This window comes from Diceros bicornis, chromosome 13, assembly GCF_020826845.1.
Source record: "Diceros bicornis minor isolate mBicDic1 chromosome 13, mDicBic1.mat.cur, whole genome shotgun sequence".
NCBI classification, from domain to species: domain Eukaryota; kingdom Metazoa; phylum Chordata; class Mammalia; order Perissodactyla; family Rhinocerotidae; genus Diceros; species Diceros bicornis.
In genome coordinates, this window is record NC_080752.1 from 28,159,328 (window position 1) to 28,179,727 (window position 20,400).

General features: G+C 43.2%; 1 protein-coding gene across 9 annotated transcripts in view; it reads right to left on the reverse strand.

The window, feature by feature from the left end:
• RERE (arginine-glutamic acid dipeptide repeats) overlaps positions 1-20,400 on the reverse strand; it is a 409,123-nt gene that overhangs the window by 59,825 nt on the left and 328,898 nt on the right. For 7 of the 9 annotated variants that reach the window (XM_058552817.1, XM_058552816.1, XM_058552812.1 and 4 more), the window contains one exon: positions 2,821-2,901. In XM_058552817.1, coding sequence (XP_058408800.1) covers positions 2,821-2,901 — 81 coding nt within the window. Of the gene's footprint in view, positions 1-2,820; positions 2,902-3,632; positions 3,802-4,135; positions 4,233-20,400 lie in introns of those variants that run through there. The other 2 variants (XM_058552821.1, XM_058552819.1) reach the window with 2 other exon arrangements.

The window sequence follows — 20,400 nt, forward strand, 5'->3', positions numbered from 1 at the left end:
GGGTAGAGGGGAAAATCAATCATTTTCAAGTGTTTTTATATACTCTTCATACACACTATCTCATTTAAATTCTCAAAACAACTCTAAGGGGTAGAAAGATCACTTCATTTTACAGACAAAGACATTAAAGGACAGAAGGGTTGAATAATCTGCCTAAGGCCCCACAGCTGTAAGTGGCAGAGGAGGCAAGAACCATCACTTTGCTCTCAGGCCCAGCAATAGCCTCAGATGTGCAAATATTTTATAAAGATCGTAGCACCTATAAAATTTTCATGTAAAGAAATACCATTTTAGAGAAACTAATTTCCCAGTCCTTGTCAGGATTTGACCTGAAATTCCCAATGAACAGCTCAAAGCAGACTGCACAGTTAAAAGAGATCAAGTATTATAGTTACCAGTGAGGCCAAGAATAGAACACAGGTCTGCTGACCCTCGCGCCCATGCCCAATCAGGCGTGTACAGCTTTTGGATGCTGACACCCTTCTGAAGTTTCAAGTCAGTTGAGAATACCAAAGAAATGAGTTAATAATTCTGGTAAATAGAAGATAATGTGGAAAGTCTCTACATTAGAGGGATTTGCTATAAAAAGAGGCATGACCATATGAAGATTCCTACCAAGGAAGTTTTGAACCAAGAACACTGGTACCTGCAAATTTTCTCATCTTCTGCAGCAAAAATGAAAAACAACCTTTGCCCTCCCCTCCCTACGAGTTGTGAATGATTAGCTTGGCTATGTTGATAACTAAGGAAAATATGAGTGCCTCTCCCAGCTGATTAGAATATTTACAGATTTACCCTACTACCAAACTCCTCCAATTCTATGCAAAAGACAGCAGCACACTAGGAACACTTAACCAATGTCAGCCAAAATACATCCTCCAGAGCTGCAAACTCTCCCATTAGCTCTAATTCTCATGCCCTGATGAAGAGGCTGGAAACAGGAAGACTGCTGGTGCCAGAGGAGAAGTGAGGAGAGGAGCCACATGGCTGGGAAACAGGGATGGGAGAGAAGTGATGGGGAAGGGTCTCAGGAAAGACGTACCTATAAAAGACCAGAGAACCAGCTCAAAAGTTTGGTGTACTAAGAACTTCTTTGTGGGAGAGAAAAGGCTGCGTATTGAGTCAGACATCATCAATAAAAACAGGCGACAACCAAGAACAAGAAGAAAAACAGATTAGAAGACCCTGACCTAGGTTAAAGGTTATTCAGACCCATTTCCACTGGAGAGATAAAACACTAGATAAAATTGTCTGGCATTTCCAAAAGCTAGATAGATTTTAGATTTACTGCTTAATCTTGCTATTATAAGTTAATAAACAGAAAGATAAAATAATTGTCGAGCAAAATCATATCAAATTCTTCATGGTTTGCAACTTTTAGCAGAGCACAGGGATAGATAAAACTTGAGTTGAGAGGTTATAATCTGGCCCATCACATTAGGTTAAATCATTTCTTTCACTGTTCCACATTAAATACCTCTTTCCCATCTGTTCTGGAAAGAGCAAAAAATAAGTTGATTACATAATATATTTTAGTTTAATCTCTATAAACAGTTTTTTTACCATTCTCAAAACGACCCATCTCAGCATATTTAGATGTATAATAAATATTAAAAGTTTAATCTAATTATGATTGATTGATGCAAACCACCAACTAATACGAGGCTGTACTTGAAACCTCAGAACCCTTCTTCCCTATTATGAGTTATCACTGTTCATAAGTAACTATACAGAAAATGCCCAGAAATAGTTCACTAAAACACCTCAGAATAAAAGAATGAAAATTGAATAAGAGGAACTCAATAAACAACATCTAATTAGAACACCAAAAACCAAACCAAAACAGCCCGCCTGCTTTTATAAACGATATTCTTCATCTATCTCCTCCTTTCACTCCCTCCTTCCACCCCCCCTAAAAAAGTAGCTCCACATCTAACTATTCACCCCCCATCCCCAAGTCCTGAAGAGCACTGCTGCTTATGGGGCTCCGCTTCGACCAGACACAGGGAAGTGGCTGGTCCTACTCCCCTCCCAGGCTCCTCTTTTCCTTGGCTGCCAGAAGGACTCTCTCCCGCCCTCCTCCAATACCACCTGCAGGAAATTATAGGTAAATGAGACCAAATCCCTTGCTAGCATTCTCTTCATATAACTTCACTCTGAAGTTTCCCCAGCAAACTCTCCCACCCCAGGTTCAGTACGCATCAGATCTGACTCTCAGCTTTGTGAAATATCAAAGTAATTTTTTAATAGCCTCATTTAAGCAATTTATAAGAATCCTTGTGTATCTGTCCAATGAAAAGTGCAAACTTTTAGGGATGGAAAATTAACAAGTGAAAACTACTCTTCAAAACATAGCAACATTAAATAAAGAAAAAGCCCCAACAAAATCCAAAGTATAGTGAGCCACAAACCTCTTAATTCTATCGTTTGGTTGATGACTTCTGTCAATAACCAAATCCAAGCTAGTGATAAATGACATTTCCTATTTCATTCACTGTATTTAAAATTAGATGTTAACTCCCCAACATCCCAGACACCACCCCCACCCCCCCAACCAACCCTCTGTTGCCAAAGACCTTTCTGTTCTTACAACAGAAGTCCACCTTCTTCTAGGGGGATAAGCATAATCTGTCACTTTACCATCTAAAATCATGAGCTAAAACTAAAAGTGAAGGAAGTAAAATGAATAGGATCCTAGACGCCAGCCAGAGTCTGAGCACAGCGCTGGGTTAAAGGAAACCATTTCATAAGATCAAGTGCAGAGAAGCAGCAGGAGCAATGAGGAAAAAATCAAGTTACATAAAGTCCAATTGTACTCACTGTTTCCTTATTGGGAAGCAGCTCCTTTCTAATTCTGAAGAAGTTCTTGCCGTACTGCCTGAGCCCCTTAACGAAGCGTTTCTGTGATAAAAAGAAACAACAAATGGGATATAAAAACCAAAAACAAAACAGGATGCCAGCAAAGTAAAGATATCTGCAAGCAGCACAATAACAACCACGAAAAAGTCTCAGCTAGGGAATATTGGTGAGGCTGGCGGAACACTTGCATCACAGCTAAGATCCACGGCCAGGGCAGGCCCCGGACAGCCTGCATCAGAACCCCAGCCACACACTAGACAGGTTTAGAAGAAGGACATCCTGTGTCTGAGGCTAAGAAGCCATCTGTGCCCTCTGTGCCACCAGTCTCCGCACTGGTCCACGAAGGTATAAACAACAAATATACTCCGTATTTCTATAAAACAGCACAACTGCTTTCCAGCTGAGAACGAAGCTTCCCAGAGTGTCGCGCAAAAGGGGAAAAACAACCAAACCTGGAGCCCTTTCTCCAGAAAGGCACTCTAGAGGGTTAAAAGGCCCTTTCGTTAGTCCGAAAAATTCACCAGAAAGGCATCGATACCGCGGACGCCCAATGGGAGCCGAAACCCCAGCTGGCCTGCCCCGCCATCGCCGTCATTAAAAACCAAGCCAGGGCACCAAATAAAGAATCATCGGCACCCTTCCCTTCTTCCCGATGCCCCTCACCGCCTCCTCCTCATTTCCTTAGCAGTCTGGAGACTTTCACTTTGTCCCATTCCTCCCGGGCAGCCCCTCCCCGCCCCAGTGGGGCAGCTCCCAGCTACCCCTGCCCCCACCTCGGGGCTCGAAGCCCGCTCCCGTGCGGCCCACCCCGTGGCACTTCCCGGCCGGCCAGCCGGCCCGGCAGCCACAGGTACGCCGGCGCCAGCCGCACTCAGGGTCCGGGGCGCAGAGAGGCCGCGCCTGTCACTCGGCTCCGGCTCCCGCTCCACAAAGCGCTGGGCGGAGGCGGCCGGGGCGGCTCGGCGTGTGACCGCAGCGGTGCCGCGCGGCGAGGGGCGCCGGAGGCGCGGGGCTGGGGCCGCCGCGCCGCCGCCGCCGCCGCCGGGGGAGGAGGCTCGAGCGCGGCGCGCAGAGCCCGGCGCGGCCGCGGGCGTCTGCAAAAGGCGGCCTGGATCGCTGCACCGCCCGCCGGCCCCGCGCTCCGGCCCCCACCCCGGGGCTCTGCGTCGGGCCCTCGGCCAGAGCCTCCCGGGACCCTGGCGCTGGTATCTCGGTTTCCTCCTTCCGAACAACAGGAGTAAATCCCGGCAGCAAAGCACAGAAACTTCCTCCCTACCTCGGCGAGCGCGAGCAGAGTGCACCCGCGGGCCTGGGGCCGAGCCGGTACTCGGGGCCCTTCCCAGGCCGCTCCGTCTCCAGTCCTCTCTCCGGGCGGGCAGAGTCAGCAACGCGACGGATGCACGCCTACTGCCCCCGGGCTGCGACATGGGGGGCAGGCCCCGACGACCCCCCGCGGTCTCTTCCGGCCCGGGATTGTGGGCGGCCGCTCCCGCCCGGCCCAGGCATTAGCCTGCACCTCGCAGGGCGCCGTTTCACAACTAAATCACCGCGGAAGCTTCCCAGCCAATAAATCACCTGCCCACCGGGAGGAGAGTCCCTCCCCCTCCCCGTGTTTGAGACCAGCCGGGCAAATTCAGTGAAGAGCCCGACTTGGCCTGCAAGACGGATCTGCAACCTCCTACTCCATTCCTGGAGTTTCTGCATTTTCAGATTTCACCCCTTTCTAAGATATGACTCATCATCGTCAGTTTTCAATATAATTCGTATAGTTCAGAGGAAAAATCTGTCAAGGCACAAGAAAGAAGCTCTCCTTTAGTCTGAAGAAGGGTAACCTTTGTTACTTGATCAAAATATCGTTCATAAGATCAACACGCATCCTTGGCTATGTGCAGAGCATCTCCGCCGGGGATATACGGAGGAAGGAGGCTGCCCTGCCCTCAAGGAGCTCCAGTCTGGCAGGCACGGGAGACAGGTAAATAGATCAATTTCTAGGCCCTAAAAAAAAGCAGCAGAGGAACAAAGGACGGTGGGTGGGGCTAGGAGGACGCAATTCACTCTGCTGAGGAAGTGACAAGGAAGAGCATGAGCCTGCCAGGTGGGCTCCAGCAGAGCTTCAAGCAGAGGAGTCAGCCAGGAAGGGCAAACAGAACATTCTGGGAACCACAAGGAGGACAGGGTGTGCAGAATAGAGTGCCAGCAGATAAGACAGAAAAGGCAGGAGAGGATCAGGTTGCAGAGAGGATCAAGGCCAGGCTGAAGAGTTATGGTCCTAATTGTAGGCCAGTAGAGAAGTTTAAGCCCGAGTGTTCCATGAAAAGACTGGATAGAGACTGCTGAGGTGGCAGTGTGGCCTATGGCATGAATTAGGGACAGACCAGCTGCAATGCAGAGAAACCAGTTAAAAGAGGCTGGTGCACTAACCCAGGGGTGAGATGAGGAGGACCTGAACTCGACCTCAGCCATAAGAATCAATACTTCTTAATCCACTCTTTAAGTATTTACTGAGCACCTAGCACTGGGAGGAATTAAAGAAAAAAAAGGTAGCCATGGACCTTTATTAAAATTGATTCATTTTAAGCAGGTAAGATAAATGTGTGTGAAATCATTACAGAACAATCTGAGGCTTAATTCAGCCAAGCATAAAGTAGTGAAGTGCAGCTCATCAGTGCAGCAAGGGAGCCAAGAAGAGGGATGGACTGTAGCAGTCCACAATGCCTTCATCAAGGCGGTGAGACACAGGCCAGAGGCCAGATCACAGACTGGGAAGAACAGACAGCATTTGCAGAGGTGGGGCAGGGGGTGGGGAGAGAGGCCCTCTATGAAAGACAAAGGTAGAGAATGGGAAGTGGGTTATAGGAGAGAGGGAATCTACACAAGTTGAAGTGGGCAATCTGGCGTGAGTCTGATGGTGAAACGCCAGGACTATGCAATCTGAATGTGGGCTTGATGCCAAAGAACGCACAACAGGTTCACTAGAAGAGGCCAGCACAATGAAGACAGCATCTGAGAAAGGCTGAATCTGGAACATCAGGGTAATGTGGTAGAACTGGGCAAATGAGTTCAGATCCTAATTCCTCTACTTGTTACAATGTAATCCTCTGAACATCCATTCAACTAATAGTTATTAAGTACCTACTATATGGCAGGAGCCTCACATATATTAATTCAAAATCCTCACAACCTAGAAGGAAGTACTATTATTATCTCCATTTTACAGACAAGGAAGCTGAGAGGCACAGATGGTTACGGAACCAGACCAAGGTCACCCAACTCCTCAGAGGCAAAGGCAGAATTCAAACCCAGGCTCCAAAATCCATGCCCTGCACTGCCACACTCTCTGTAAAATGGAGATAAGAGTCTACAGAGATAACCATTTTCAGTCTTGTGACTCTGCCCTTTCCTGTTGGCCCCAACATCAAATTACCAAGTCCTCAGTACCCTTCCTAAAAAAGGTCTTTTAATGCCCTCCTTTCCTACCCATTCCAGTGCTAGTCCCAGGCCAAGCCCTTATCACTCTTTCCTATTTCCTGGGCCTATTAACCATCTCCTCCTCCTGGCCATTTATAAGCCTCTGCCAAGGAATTTCTCAAAACCACAGATTTCATCATGAGTCCCACATTGTCTTGCCCCCAGCTGCTACCTAAGAATAGCTATTTGACCTCTTTAGGGTGGTGTTTACACCCCTCAGCCCTGATTTCAAGGCGGTTCAGGGTCCTGTCCCCGCCTACCTTTGCAACCAGACGTCCAGGAGTGCCAACTGGCCCATGCTGAAACCTCTGTCTGAACTCTAGACTCTGAGCTATCTTCTCTACTCCTCTCCACAGCCTACTCAAGATACCTCCTCCAGTTTACCTCAAACCCAACCTCAAATCCCTCCCACTCCAAAATGAAAATTCCCTGACCATTCCCTCCTATCCATTTGGCCTTTGTTTATTTGTATAAGGCCTCATGTACTCATAGAGTCTATAAGCTCTGAAGAGACAGGAATTGTATTTTATACCACTTTGCCTCCTTATAGCACTAGGCACTTGGAGCTCCCAAGCTTTTGATATATAAGTGAAACAAACCATGAGATGACAAGGGCCTGGGCTAAGGTGGTCACAGTGGAAATAGACTGTTAAAAGCCAAAGGGTCCATTTTGAACTCTGATAACAGAATTGACCTTCTTGGCTCCATGACAGCAAACTCTCCTGATTTTCCTCATATCACCTGGCTTAATTCTCTACTCAACCTCTCAATGTTGGAGTCTTCCCAAGGCTTTGTTCTAGGCTTTCTGCTCTCCAAACTCCCTCCCGATATGATCTCCACTGCTCCCTTGGCTCTAAATATCACCCAAAAGTCTCACTACTATTTCTAAGGCAAAATCTATGGTCCACGCCCACTGGGAGCACTTGCTTGAATGTCTCATAGACATTTCAAACTAACTACTTCCAGAAATATGAATTTGACACCTGGTGGTGAACACACAGACCACTGCTGTCAATGTACATCAATGACTCTGCTATCAAGCGCAAAGCACCATTGGCTCCACTTTAAAAAAAAAAAAAAAAAAAAAAAAAAGGAAGTAAAAGCTTCATGTGGCCTGTACTGTTACTTCTCTATGGAAAGCCACAAGGCCTCAAAACTGGCAAAACATCTGCTTCTCAGAGACCAGCCTTTACCTTGTGGTTTACCAGAAATGTAGAGTAGCCTTTAAAATCGAAACAAAGCCAACCCACTCAGAGCAGTCAATGATTAGACTAGGTCAATATGTTAAATAGGTTTCTAGTCTCCTTTCCCTCTATTAATTCATCTCTCTTCAAAAAGACCTTGACATTTTTAGGACTTTAATTTAATAATTAACACTATAGGCTATAAATAGACAGGTACTATAAGCTTCTAAATGAAAGTTCATAGACACGGTCTGTTTCTTAACAGCCTTCTAGTAGTTGAGCTGAAATTCAGCATTTCCAGTGCTGAAATTCAAGGCCTCATGAATTATTTCTATGTCCATTAGCTTTTCTGTCCCTGACAGTATATAGATATTAGAATGTTAGGATGCCAAGGGTGAAGGAGAAAGAAGACTGTGTTCATTTAAAAGGCAGTAACTTTGGCTGGGTCACTGCTCCCAGTGCGAAGCAGCCCTGCTTTTACATTCCACAGGCTTGCGGTCTGGTCACTCTCAGATGCATGAGCTGAGGGTCTTTGGGGTGTTGGCACTTGTTTCTCTGGTGCTGTTTGTTTCCAATAAACCTGACTGTGTGTTCCTTGGGAGCACAAAATAAGTCCTTTTCTATTTGTGAATCCCCATAACCAGATGAGATCCAAATATAAATATAAATTTATTTATGGCAAGGAGATTGTTCTTTGCTTTGTTTTACAGTTTAGTTTTTAATTGTGCTCCAGTTTTTATTTATTTATTGAAATATATTTTGACATATAACAACATTGTGTTAATTTAAGGTATACGACGTTAATCTGATACATTTATCTATTGTAATATGATTGCCAATGTAGTGATAATTAGCACCTCTATCATGTTACATAATTATGCTCCAGTTTTTAAACAAATTGCTATAGTTTTCCATTACTGAGCTGAAATTTCCTATCACCTTTAGGAATTACCCACCTAGGGGCCAGCCCCGTGGCTTGGCGGTTAAGCACGTGCGCTCCACTACTGGTTGCCCGGGTTCGGATCCTGGGCGCGCACCCACACACCACTTGTCTGGCCATGCTGAGGCGGCGTCCCACATAGAGAAACTAGAAGGATGTGCAACTATGACATACAACTATCTACTGGGGCTTGGGGGAGAAAAAGGGAGGGAAAAAGGAGGAGGATTGGCAATAGATGTTAGCTCAGGGCCGGTCTTCCTCAGCAAAAAGAAGAGGATTGGCATGGATGTTAGCTCAGGGCTGATCTTCCTCTCACACACAGAAAACAAACAAACAAAAATGAATCACCCACCTATAAGTTCCTAGTAGAGAACATTTAACTCCTGGCTTTAAAAAAATGAGTTACCTGAACACAGTACTTACTGTTAAACTTGGGTTTTAACAGAATCTGGAAAGCTCTATTTCTCATTTTTGGTAGAATGAAAAGAACATGAGATTCAAACTCAGAAGTCCTAGGATCTAGTCTGCTCCTCTGTTCCATAAAGGAAATTTTGACATGGCTGTTTCGACACAGCCGCTTTGGAAATGGGAGATATTTAATAGGAATAAACATAATTGGGTCAAAATGCAATAACATTTTCTTTTACGATCAAGTAATACGTTCAGAAGTTCCTCATGCTATTGCTAATCCTACCCCATGTCAGAGCCTCCCAAGCCCTGTGCCCGTGGGTGATGAATGCCTTACTGGCCTACCCAGATACGGATCCTCTCCACCCTCAGGGTGGCAGGCAGGGTGGGCCTAGGGCAAGCAGCTTCATTGTTATGTGTCACGATATTAAAAAGATAGAAACAGCACCCTATACAATAATAAAAATGGCTAACACTGAGTAGTGCTATAATACGCCAGGTATTGTCTTAAAAGGCTCTACATGCACTGACATGACAACAACCTTACGAGGCAGCGACTACTACTGTCTCCATTTTACAGATGGGAAAGCTAACCATATGTCACCAAATACTTGAACCAGGGTGGGAGGGTCAAGGGTGATGTATGTAAACAATCGGGGAACCTCAGGGATGGGGTGAGGCCTAAGAATGGAGTCAAGGACAAGGTGTGGATCAGGGGTGCAATGGGCATCTGTTGCCTGTGTTTGCATTTTAAGATTTTAAGTGTTTCTCAAAGATCTATAAATGGACAAGTAAAGGCTATATTCTCATAATTTATTCTTGCCTCAATCTGTTCATCTTTTAAATTAGCCATAAAATACCTGCCCTACCTATCTCAAAACAATTATTCTGAATATCAAATTGGATAGTGCATGGAAGAGTACTGGGCTGGAAGTAAATCCTTCCAAGAATAAGGTGTGCTTATCTCCCTTGTCTGCACGTGAAACTCCCAACATGGCTCATCTCAAGAGCCAGATCTGACCTGTGTCTGCAGCAGAGAAGAGAAGCAGAAAGAGAGGGGCCATGCTACAAAAATGGCTGAAAGATAACTCTGCATTAACCCCTGGCTGAGAGCTTTCAAAATTAACTCCCTCTGGTGAATTTTAACTCATGTGTCACAGTCAGAAACTCACTAGGACTTCTGAAAAGCAACTTCTACTCAGTCCTCTTACATAACTGTTTGGAAAACACTGTAGGTATTAAAATGATTCCCACTGTGAAAATGGCTCCTTCTGCTCTACCCTGTTCTCTGCACAAAATTTTATGTTAATAAGTTACTGGTTCTCAGGAGACTGAAGAGGAGGCAGATCTGCAAGCAGATCTGCAAGGTAAGCAAACCGCAGTTCCCTCTAATTGAGATACAAAAGTATAGCCCATAAGCCAGGCAAGGAGTTAGACGGGTATGTCTCCTGCTCTTCTGAAGGTACAGAGCAACAGAAGAAAATGGAAGACCTATGTGGCCTATGTTAATGAGAGAGTAGGGTGAAAACAGAGCATACTGATGCCAAGCAGAAGAAATAAAAGCCTTTCCAAACATCTGTATTAGACAATGCTTAGGTTCATTAATGGCTCTTACTGAATCTATTGCATTTCATCCATATAATCCTGTCTGTTACAGATTCCTATCACCCCATATCTAAAACACATTTCCTGCTGGAGGCATACTATTGATACTGCTTTGAAAAATATCACTTGGTTTTTGGTTTTAAATATTTAGCACATTAATGAAAGGGTGACCTGAGTAAAGCACTACTTTTTCAATAAATAGCACCAGAATGAATTTGTCTAGGAGGAGACATGCCAGCAAGCCATGGTGGGCATTTCCAAGATTCTTAGTATGTTGCTCCTGATTTCTGACTCCACTTGTAAGTACACTTTGAATTTAATAGCGTTATTTTAGGATAACTAGTTAATAATTTCATTAAACTAGTTATAGATTAAAAACCGCAAACAGGATAACAATTTAAACATTTTTATTGATGATTCTAAAATCTCACTCTAGATCTGACGTTTTTTCCTAGCTCAGACTTGAACCTACACTTTCTATTCAGAGTAACATCTTCCATAGTCTCAGGACATACCAGTCTCAACATGGGCACTGATGAGTCCTGGACCACATCCTCCTCAAGGCTCCTCAATACACTCTCCAAGAGAGGAATCACTGGGCCCATTCTACAGATGACGAAACTGAGGTTTAGGTAAATTAAATATCCTGCCCCAATCCATAGCTAATCAGGAAGGGTGGAGAAGTAAATGAGATTTCAAAATAGGATTAACTGCTTGGAATCTAGGTGCAGAAAACATTCTTTTGTATCTAATCCTATCAGAGGAATTAAAGGGTACTATACTTCTTCAGGAAAAAGAAACCTCTCAAGGAAATTTTACATATATACATATATATGAGTTGTTTATATACTTGCATATACACGCATATATACTTGCTGTTTGAAGCAAAAGCATGTGTCAGAGATTGTATGCTGTATATCCATGTTAAAAATTTTCCCATAAAACAACTTGGCTTAGAGTGCATGGCTCTGCTACTAAATAACTACATCCCTTGTGTAAGTCACAGTCCTCTCTCAGGGTTTCTGTGTGCCCATGTGTAAGATGAGCGTTTGGGCCTTCTACCGTCTGTGAAGCTTCAACAGTCAGTACTTCTAGTCCTCCACCACTGGGAGCTGCGCAGTGAGGCAGGTAGCTGCTCTCCTACACAGAGACTAGAGGATGGCTTAACACTTTCCAAAAAGAGACCCTGTTAATGCACGATACGTTTTGTCAACTGCCTTACCTGCAAATTCAGAAGATTAGTCAAAGATACTTTTAATATTAAATAAATCCTAGTTTTAACAAAAAGGACCTGTTTCCTACCTCGTCCGAAAAGATTCAATGGTACTTACAACAGAAGCCCAAATCCAAGCCTGTCCATTTCTGAAACAAGTCCTTGCTAGGGTCAAATATGGCAGTTGTGTAGCTGTCATGGAGGAATAATACTAAAGCCTTCTCATCCCTGGTTCCTCTCCTTTCCTTTCTTCCACGGGCCAAGGAGGACGAGGATGAGAACTGAGGAAGGGAGGTCTGATATGATGCTGCCCTGATTCTTCTACCTTCCTCTCTTCATGACTATCATGAAAATGGACAGCTCCTGGCTTTAAGAATTGTTTTATCTACCCCCACTCCCATAAGAATAGCTACAGAAACATATCACAGAGGGTGACTGAAGTGCCAGGGCTTAAGGTGTATGAGGCCAGCAAGAAGAGTCCAGCAGTCCTCTGCTGACTCCTCTGCTGTTGTGCCCCAGAAATGTCTACAAAAGCTGGGTGGCTGTCAACTCAACACTCACTCCCTGCCACGTCTCTAGTAATAGTAGAATCAGAGAATGTCAGAGTTAGAAGGACACTTTAGAGCATCTACGCTAGTCAAAACTCTCATTTGACAGACAAGGATCATACATTATTTAAAACAAAACAAATAAGACAAACATACCCACAAAAGCTTTATATTGATGACAACCTGTATTTCTATCCCATCCCACATGGTGCTCTTACAGTGTGATGAAGACACTCCTGCACTGAGAGGTGGGTCTCTGTTCCCTGCCCTTGAGCCTAGGTGGACCTTCGTAACTGTCTTGACCAGTAGCACAGAAGTGACATGGGGTGACTTCGAAACTGGGGCATAAAAAGCAACACAGCTTCTGCTTGGCTCTCCCTCTCTGGACACATGTCTTTGGAGCCCTGAGCCACCATATTAAGTCTGGCTATCCTGAAGCCACCATGGTGGGGAAACCAGACAGCAACAAAGAGAGACAGTCTCAGAAGCCCCAGCTGTTCCAGCCCCCTGCTGTCTGAATCTTCCTAGCCCAGACTCATGAGTGAAGGAGCCTTCAAGATGATTCCAACCTCATCTACCATCTGACTGCAACCTCCTGAAAGCCCCTCCAGTCAGAACCGCACAGCTGAGCCATTCCTAATTCTTGTCCCACAGAAACTGTGAGCGATAATAAATGATCATTGTTTTTTTAAGTTGAGGTAAATTTTATCATTGGGGGTAATTTGTTATGCAGCAATAGGAAACCAATATGAGATTCATTACAAAAAAACACTAAAAACTTTAACCTCAATGTTTTACAGTCATTTGCTGCATAATGATGTTTCAGTCAACTATGGACCACATATATAATGGTGGTCCCATAAGATTAGTACCATATAGCCTAGATGGTAGGCTATACCATCTAGGTTTTTCTAAGTACTGTAGGGGAGGAAGAACTTTTCCTCTATCCTTCTAGGTTCTTCTGGCTGGTCTAAGAATTAAATTGACATGAGATAGATTAACAGGAGAAAAACTAACAAAAGTTTAATAACATGCATACGTGGGAGAAACCCAAGAGAAATGAGTAACTCACCAAAATGGCTGAAGCCCTCATCTTAAATATCATCCTCAGCTAAAGACAAAAGAAGATGCTGGGAGTGAGGAAAGTCAAGGACTTCAAAGGGAAAGAAGGCAATTCACAGTGAAAGGAAAGGAAAGGTGAAAAGCAGCAAACATTTGGAAAACAAGTGTTTGGCCAGAGAGAAACAAGAACACAGAGGGGAGCCCAAAGAACAGGCTTTTCTAGGTTCTTCCCTGTCCACCACCTAGTTCATGTTATGTTAAGGTGATAGCTTGCTTCTTGAGACAGGGTTTTTTGTTTTTGTTTTTGTTTTTTTTGTGAGGAAGATCAGCCCTGAGCTAACATCCATGCCAATCCTCCTCTTTTTGCTTAGGAAGACCGGCGCCCTGAGCTAACATCTATTGTCAATCCTCCTCCTTTTTTTGTGTGTGCGTTTCCCTTTTTCTCCCCAAAGCCCCAGTAGATAACTGTATGTCATAGTTGCACATCGTTCTAGTTGTCGTATATAGGACACCGCCTCAGCACGGCCAGACGAGCGGTTCGTCATGCGCGCCCTGGGATCCAAACTCGGGCTGCCAGTAGCGGAGCGCACGCACTTAAACACTAAGCCACGGGGCCGGCCCCCTGAGACAGGTTTTTTAATCTGAATTCGTTTTGGCAGTTAAGGGGAGGGAACGAGAAAAACTTTCTGAGCCTTTTATTTCTTAAAAATAATCAGCCTAAAATAATCTTCATGTTAAAGAGACACATTTTGGGGTGGCAAATTTTGTTCCCCTTCAGTACACTCTGTTCATACAAGGGCGAAACTGCCTAGTGACGCACTTCTCAGAAGGTATCCTCATCATTAAGCGGTGCATGACTGTGTTAATTAATTAAATGAACCAGTAAACAACCTTCCAATTAGACTTCCTCAGGCAATCTGAATGCCCTGTCACTCTCTATAACCTTACTCTGCTTCACTTTATTTATTTATTTTTTGGTGAGGAAGATTAGCCCTGTGCTAACATCTCTTGCCAATCCTCCTCTTTTTGTTGAGGAAGATTGGCCCTGGGCTAACTTATGTGCCCATCTTCCTCTACTTTATATGTGGGACTCTTGCCACAGCATGGCCTGATAAGTGGTGTGTAGGTCTGCGCCCAGGATCCGAACTTTCGAACTCTGGGGTGGCAAACCAGAGTGCGTGAACTTAACCGCTTCGCGACTGGGCTGGCCCTTCTGCTTCACTTGAACACGTGGCTCTTATTACCATGTGATATGACATGACATGATATAGATGTTACCAAACACGAGGGAATTTGTTCTCTACTATATCCCCAGCACCTAGACAGTACCTGACACATACAGCAGGTGATCAACAATCACTGGTTGAATGAATAAATCAGTGTATGTGGAGGTGAGCTGACTTGGTCTTATCACAATGCGATTTGCCCTCCAGCTTGACTCAATGTCTCCTGATACGTGTTCACTAAGTTTCTAACTCTCTAATTACTACCTACAAAATGATCTGACACCAACTTTCCTACCTGTTCAAACGTACAAGTCCCACTGGAGAAACCACACCATCCCACTCCATGATGCCAGCTCAGCTCCCAGAGTGAAGCTGATAATTTCCTTTTTCAACACACCTGTGTGTTAAACCCTTCCTAGGTGGTCTCAAATGTCACATAATGGTTATACCATTTTTCATTCAAAGACTACATGCCTAACGGGAAAATGACTTCACGTTGGACGGTTCACATAGCAAAGGCCAGTGAGCCATCCTATAGGTCTCTGTCTATATGCCCCTCTGAGTCTAGATGATTACGTTGAGTATGCTGAAGTCCTTTCATTACTGCAGGCCTAACAAAACATTGCCACTGGGTGAATATCAGAGCATGCTTCAATGCACTTTCAAGTCAAATGAGAACTGGCTAGTTAAGCAGCAGCATTAACAGATGTAGAAATACCGCCAGCTAAATACCTCTTACCAATTATGGCTGCCCAGCTACACCCAAATTAAAAATAACCCAACACTAATAACAGAACCCAAACTGGCATAGGAAGCCCTTCTCTCCCTGCGATATCACCGTAAAGTCTCTACATAAATGTCTCTGTAAAGTGGCTCATAAATAAGTCATTAAAAAGTTCACCTTCTTTAACAAAGTAGAACTCAGCATAAGAAGAAAGAGGAATCAACTGAAAAAAGAAATGTGGCTTGTCTTTAAGTTACAACGGAACAAAGAAGTAGAAATCTTTAGTGAGGCAGGCTTTTGCAAAAATTGCAAAACAGCTCAGACCAGTGGCTGTCCAATAAAAATTGAACGTGAGCCACTAAGGTGAGGCAAATATGTAACTTTAATTTTCCAGGAGCTATATTTTAGAAAGAAACAGGTAAAATTAATTTTAATAATACATTTTAACTTGATACATCCAAAATATTACCACTTTGACATGTAACAATATAAAAATTATTAATGAAATATTTTACATCCTTTTTTTCCTACTCAGTCTGTGAAATTCAGTGTGCGCTTCATGCTTACAGCACATCTGAACTTGGACTAGCACATTTCAAGTGCTAGCCATATGTGTCTAGTGGTTACCATATTGGACAACACAGGTCTAGAATAATCATTCTTTTTTGTGAAACATTAAAACACCCAAAGCACTAAAAGTTTTCTATTAGAGAGGTAAAATAAATATACTGTTAGAATTATGGGCAATGATATCATATAATCCCAAATGAAATAAAATCATAAAAGCCTGTTATTTCAAATTAAGTAAAACCTGTCTTCCAGAAGAACACAACCAAATCCAGAAGCTGTTATGATCTGCCCCACTTCCCAAAACAGAGGAAACTGAGGCACTGACCAGCACCAGGGGCTCACTGCAGCTCCTGCCATAGAAGAGGCTCCTGGACTTTGTTTCCTCTTCAGGACAACATGATACGGGCCTGGGCTCCTCATTTAATTTTTCACTTTAAACAATCTCCAAAAAGGGGGGAAAATCAGTTATCCCTTTAGGAAATGTAAGGGGGTGGAGGGGGAAGGGGAGTATATTTCAATTACAAAAGGCGAACCTCAGAAGGCAGATCCCTGTCTAAGTGGTGGTCATTGTTTTCTTTCTATTACAGGTACCTGTTTGGTCTCATGCTACTCCTATGCTGGATGGCTCTCACAAGAGAGTCCCTTAAGGGCGAGTCCCCACATCAGGGGCTGGTAATGGGCCCCATCATGAGGCTTCTCTGCTGTCTTTTGTTTGGAACAATAGTGCTCCCATGATACCTCACTCTTGCTGAAAATATTAGTATTAAGGGAACATGATCACAGCTGTGTGTAAATTACACACACAAACAGATTAGATCTGTATATTTATAAGGAATACAAACATACTAATAGCACACTTACATACACAGTTGGATACATTGGGCTGCACGCAGGCAGAGTGGAGTTTGAATTCCAAAGTATTTCCTTAAAATTTTACAAAAAGAAATGCTTAAGAAATGCTTAGCCTGCTAAGTCAGGCTGAGACTCTTCTGCCCTCTCCTCCCATACAGACTGCCCCCCAAAACAGATTCCTCTTCATCCTCATTTGCAATACTGGAGAAATTATTTAAGACTGTATGAAGGAGAAACATCAAAAAGAGCTTTAAAACCCACTTTTATAGCAAAAGTAAATATGGGATAATTTTCACAGTTAAAAGGTTATAATTATAAATTGGGGGGGGGGCAGCAGGGGAGGCAAGAGAAGGCAGTGTAGGCAGAAGCAGAAAGTGGGAAGAATCTGAAAGTTCAGAATTAACTTGTCCTCAAATGACAGTTGTCCCTTCTCCACACACAGATACATATACTTATGAAGAGGAAGACCTCCTTAAGCACCTGTTAACACAGCATATAGTAAGGCAGGGTCTTTGGATTTTTCAGTTTACTTTGAAAAACAGAGAGAAGAGCAATCAGCATTTTACGCTCACTGCATTAAATCCAGAATGTAGACACAGGCGTCAGGAGAGCTGGGCTCTGGTTCCACGCCTGATTCTATCAGGGCTTCACAGATGACACCAAGCAAGCCACTAACATTCCCTGGGCTGAGTTTCTCATGGAAGGATAATGGCATCCCAAGCATCCTAATTTACCCAAAAAAGCACTAACTTTCAAAATGTTCCAGTGAAAATAAAAGGAAAAAAAGGGTAATAATCCTACTAAGTAAAAATATTAACCTACACATATGTGGATAGACACATAACAAACTCACTATAGGCCTTAATTTTATTCTTTAAAATTTTTGCAACAAAACCCTCCAACTGATATTCTTTCTCTTTTTTCTTGATGTGGTTTGTATAAACTCCTGGTTAAAAAAGGAAAAAAAAGGTCCATTTCTGAGGCTTGGGTTTACCGTGCTTACAGTTCCACCAATAAATCATCTCCCAATCTGGGCTTGGAAAAGCACTGGCCACGGTTTGACTGCTCCAGCCCCAGGTTGCCAGGCAACCAACACAAGGGGGAAGTCTGAGAACCGCTGACAGATAGCCAAGTGGCTGAAACAACAGACTTCTCTCTGTCAAAAATGTGTTTCAGAGAGCCACTTCCCCACCTCTGCTCTCTGCTAAACACTATACGATTGTCAAATCAAAATCAAAAGGCCACTGTAATAAAAACACACTTGCTGCTCAATTACTAACTGTTGAAAAGCTGTGGGCAGGCCCAGATCACACAGTGTATGGTAACAGAAATGTGATACTGTAAATGAGATCAAGTCAGCAGCATGCAGAAACCTGATCTAAACGCAGCTCTGTAGCTTCAAGTCAGGGGACCTGTGCGTGGAGCTGCCTAAGAAGCACCAGGAAGAAAACAATGAATGTTGAGATGTTAAAGAAACAAACCAAACAATAACTAAGAAGCCCCAGGTCCACATTACTTACTAATAAAACCGAGATCATTCTCAATTGCTGCGAAACACAATCTGGAAATAATGCAAGTTTTTCTCCCTTAGGATGGCTTTCTTGTGGTACAATTGGGGCAAAGAAGGTCAAAAACTCTCGGGAACCACGCCCCCTGGCGGTTGGGGGATTCCCTAATGCTTGACTGTAAACTGGATTACAGGAGATACTCATATCCTTCGCATAATGCCTGATAACACCAGATCTGAGATCCGACCATCTAATGCAACATTTTAAACACTAATGGTGCATGGCCCAGCCAGTGAGGTTGCACCCCAGTCCTACCAAGCATCAACTCCATGCAGGGCCTTCTATGAAACCCCTTTACCGACAATTGCATCTAGGACCCTTCAGAAACTATCTGTAGTTTTTGGAAGAGGCCAGCAGTCAGAACATGGTTCTTCATCTTTTTTGTGCCATGGACCCTTTCGGCAGTCTGGTAAAGCCTAACCCCTTACAAAAACGGTTTTTAAATGCCTAAAATAAAATATATAGGATTACAAAGGAAACCAGTTATACTGAAATCTAGTTAGCAAAACATTTAAAAATGTAAATATACATACTTTATTAACATATTAAATAACAAGATCTTGCAGAGGGTTTTGTTTTCTGGGTTTTTTTTTTGGGGGGGGGGGCGTTGCTTTGTTTTATAATTTGAGCTCAGATTGTAAACTCCTGGAGGCAAGGACAGTAATTTACTCATCATTTAACCACCAAAGCAAATGTGCAGCCTGGTTCACTGCCCAAGGCCGACCGACTGAATCCTGGAGGATGTTTGCAAGGCTCCAAGGATGGCCTCTTAACGCTGCCAGCCCAGATCCTACAGGGGCCTGACTTTCCCTGGGTGTCCACAGCACCCAGAAATGGGCCTGGCAAGCAGGATTTGTAGGTCCATAGTCTGCAAACCGGGATGTGCAGACACAAAAGACTTTCTTGAGGGTACATGGACTCAAATAGTTTTACGGGAATTCACTTCCACTCAACTTTCGTATATTTTCTTTCCTAAAATTCATCTGTCTGAAAACACACTCTTGTGAGGAAGGTGCAGCTCTCCTCTTCCACCTTCCCTTCCACAATCGCCTTCCTCTAGCTTCACAAAGGCATCCCTCTCTCCCATCTGGAATGCTACTAGGCAGCACTGCCCCTGATGCAGAAACTCCAGGGCACTAAATAAAGGGTCAATTCAAACACAGATGCTAGGGTTGACACAGTGACTAACTCTAAGGTCACAATAAGAAAGCCTTATGCATGTCAGGAAGTACTTTCCAATCTTTGCTTTCATCAAAACTGAAGGAGGATCCAGTGGAGATGTCATCTCATAAATTAATGAAAATCATATCTGATGATAAATTATATTTTTGAATTCAAATAACTGAGTGACACTAATAAAACTTTCATTCTCATCTACTTATTCATCTACTTATTTATGTAAACTGAGCACTTGTAGCTACAAATAAATGAAGTATAAGAATAAAATTGATGAAGGACATGGCCTCATTCTAACAATAAGTAACATTCATCCAAGAACTAAAGCGTTTAAAAAAACAAATTCATCTAATTTCCAACAAATATTAAACAAAAAGTAAAATTTTATCAACATTTATATCTTGTTTTTCTTAACTGTGCACTAATAATTATTATAGTAACATAATCTGAATTTCTCTTTTAATACCTAGAGCTTTATTGCTAAATAAAATAGGTACACGTATTTTGATGCCTATACTTTTGTAGCAGGGAGTATGAAAGGATGATCTGACAACAGATTCTCAAGCACAAAATGCTTCACATTAGGATTAAAGTCTATGGGGAAGTAGACTGAAAATATAAGTTAAAGGAGGCAAAGATAAGATGTAAAATTGTATGCTAAAAAGGAGCTCATTCATGTATTTTTAAAATATGATAATAATGGTTATAAATCTCAATGGTATTCAAAACGCACTGGGTATATTTAAAAGAATGATGGAACAGTTTTATTTTCAAATGTCAATATTTATCATATGTTAGAAATTACATCCATATGATGAAAAAAGTATATGCCAATTTAAACTCAGGAGGGAGTATATGGCTTTAGGCAAAATTCTTTTAGGGGCTTCATGGGGAAAAATTATTATTATTTTTTTTTTTTGGTGAGGAAGATTAGCCCTGAGATAACATCTGTTGCCAATCCTCCTCTTTTCTGCAGAGGAAGATTGGCCCTGGGCTA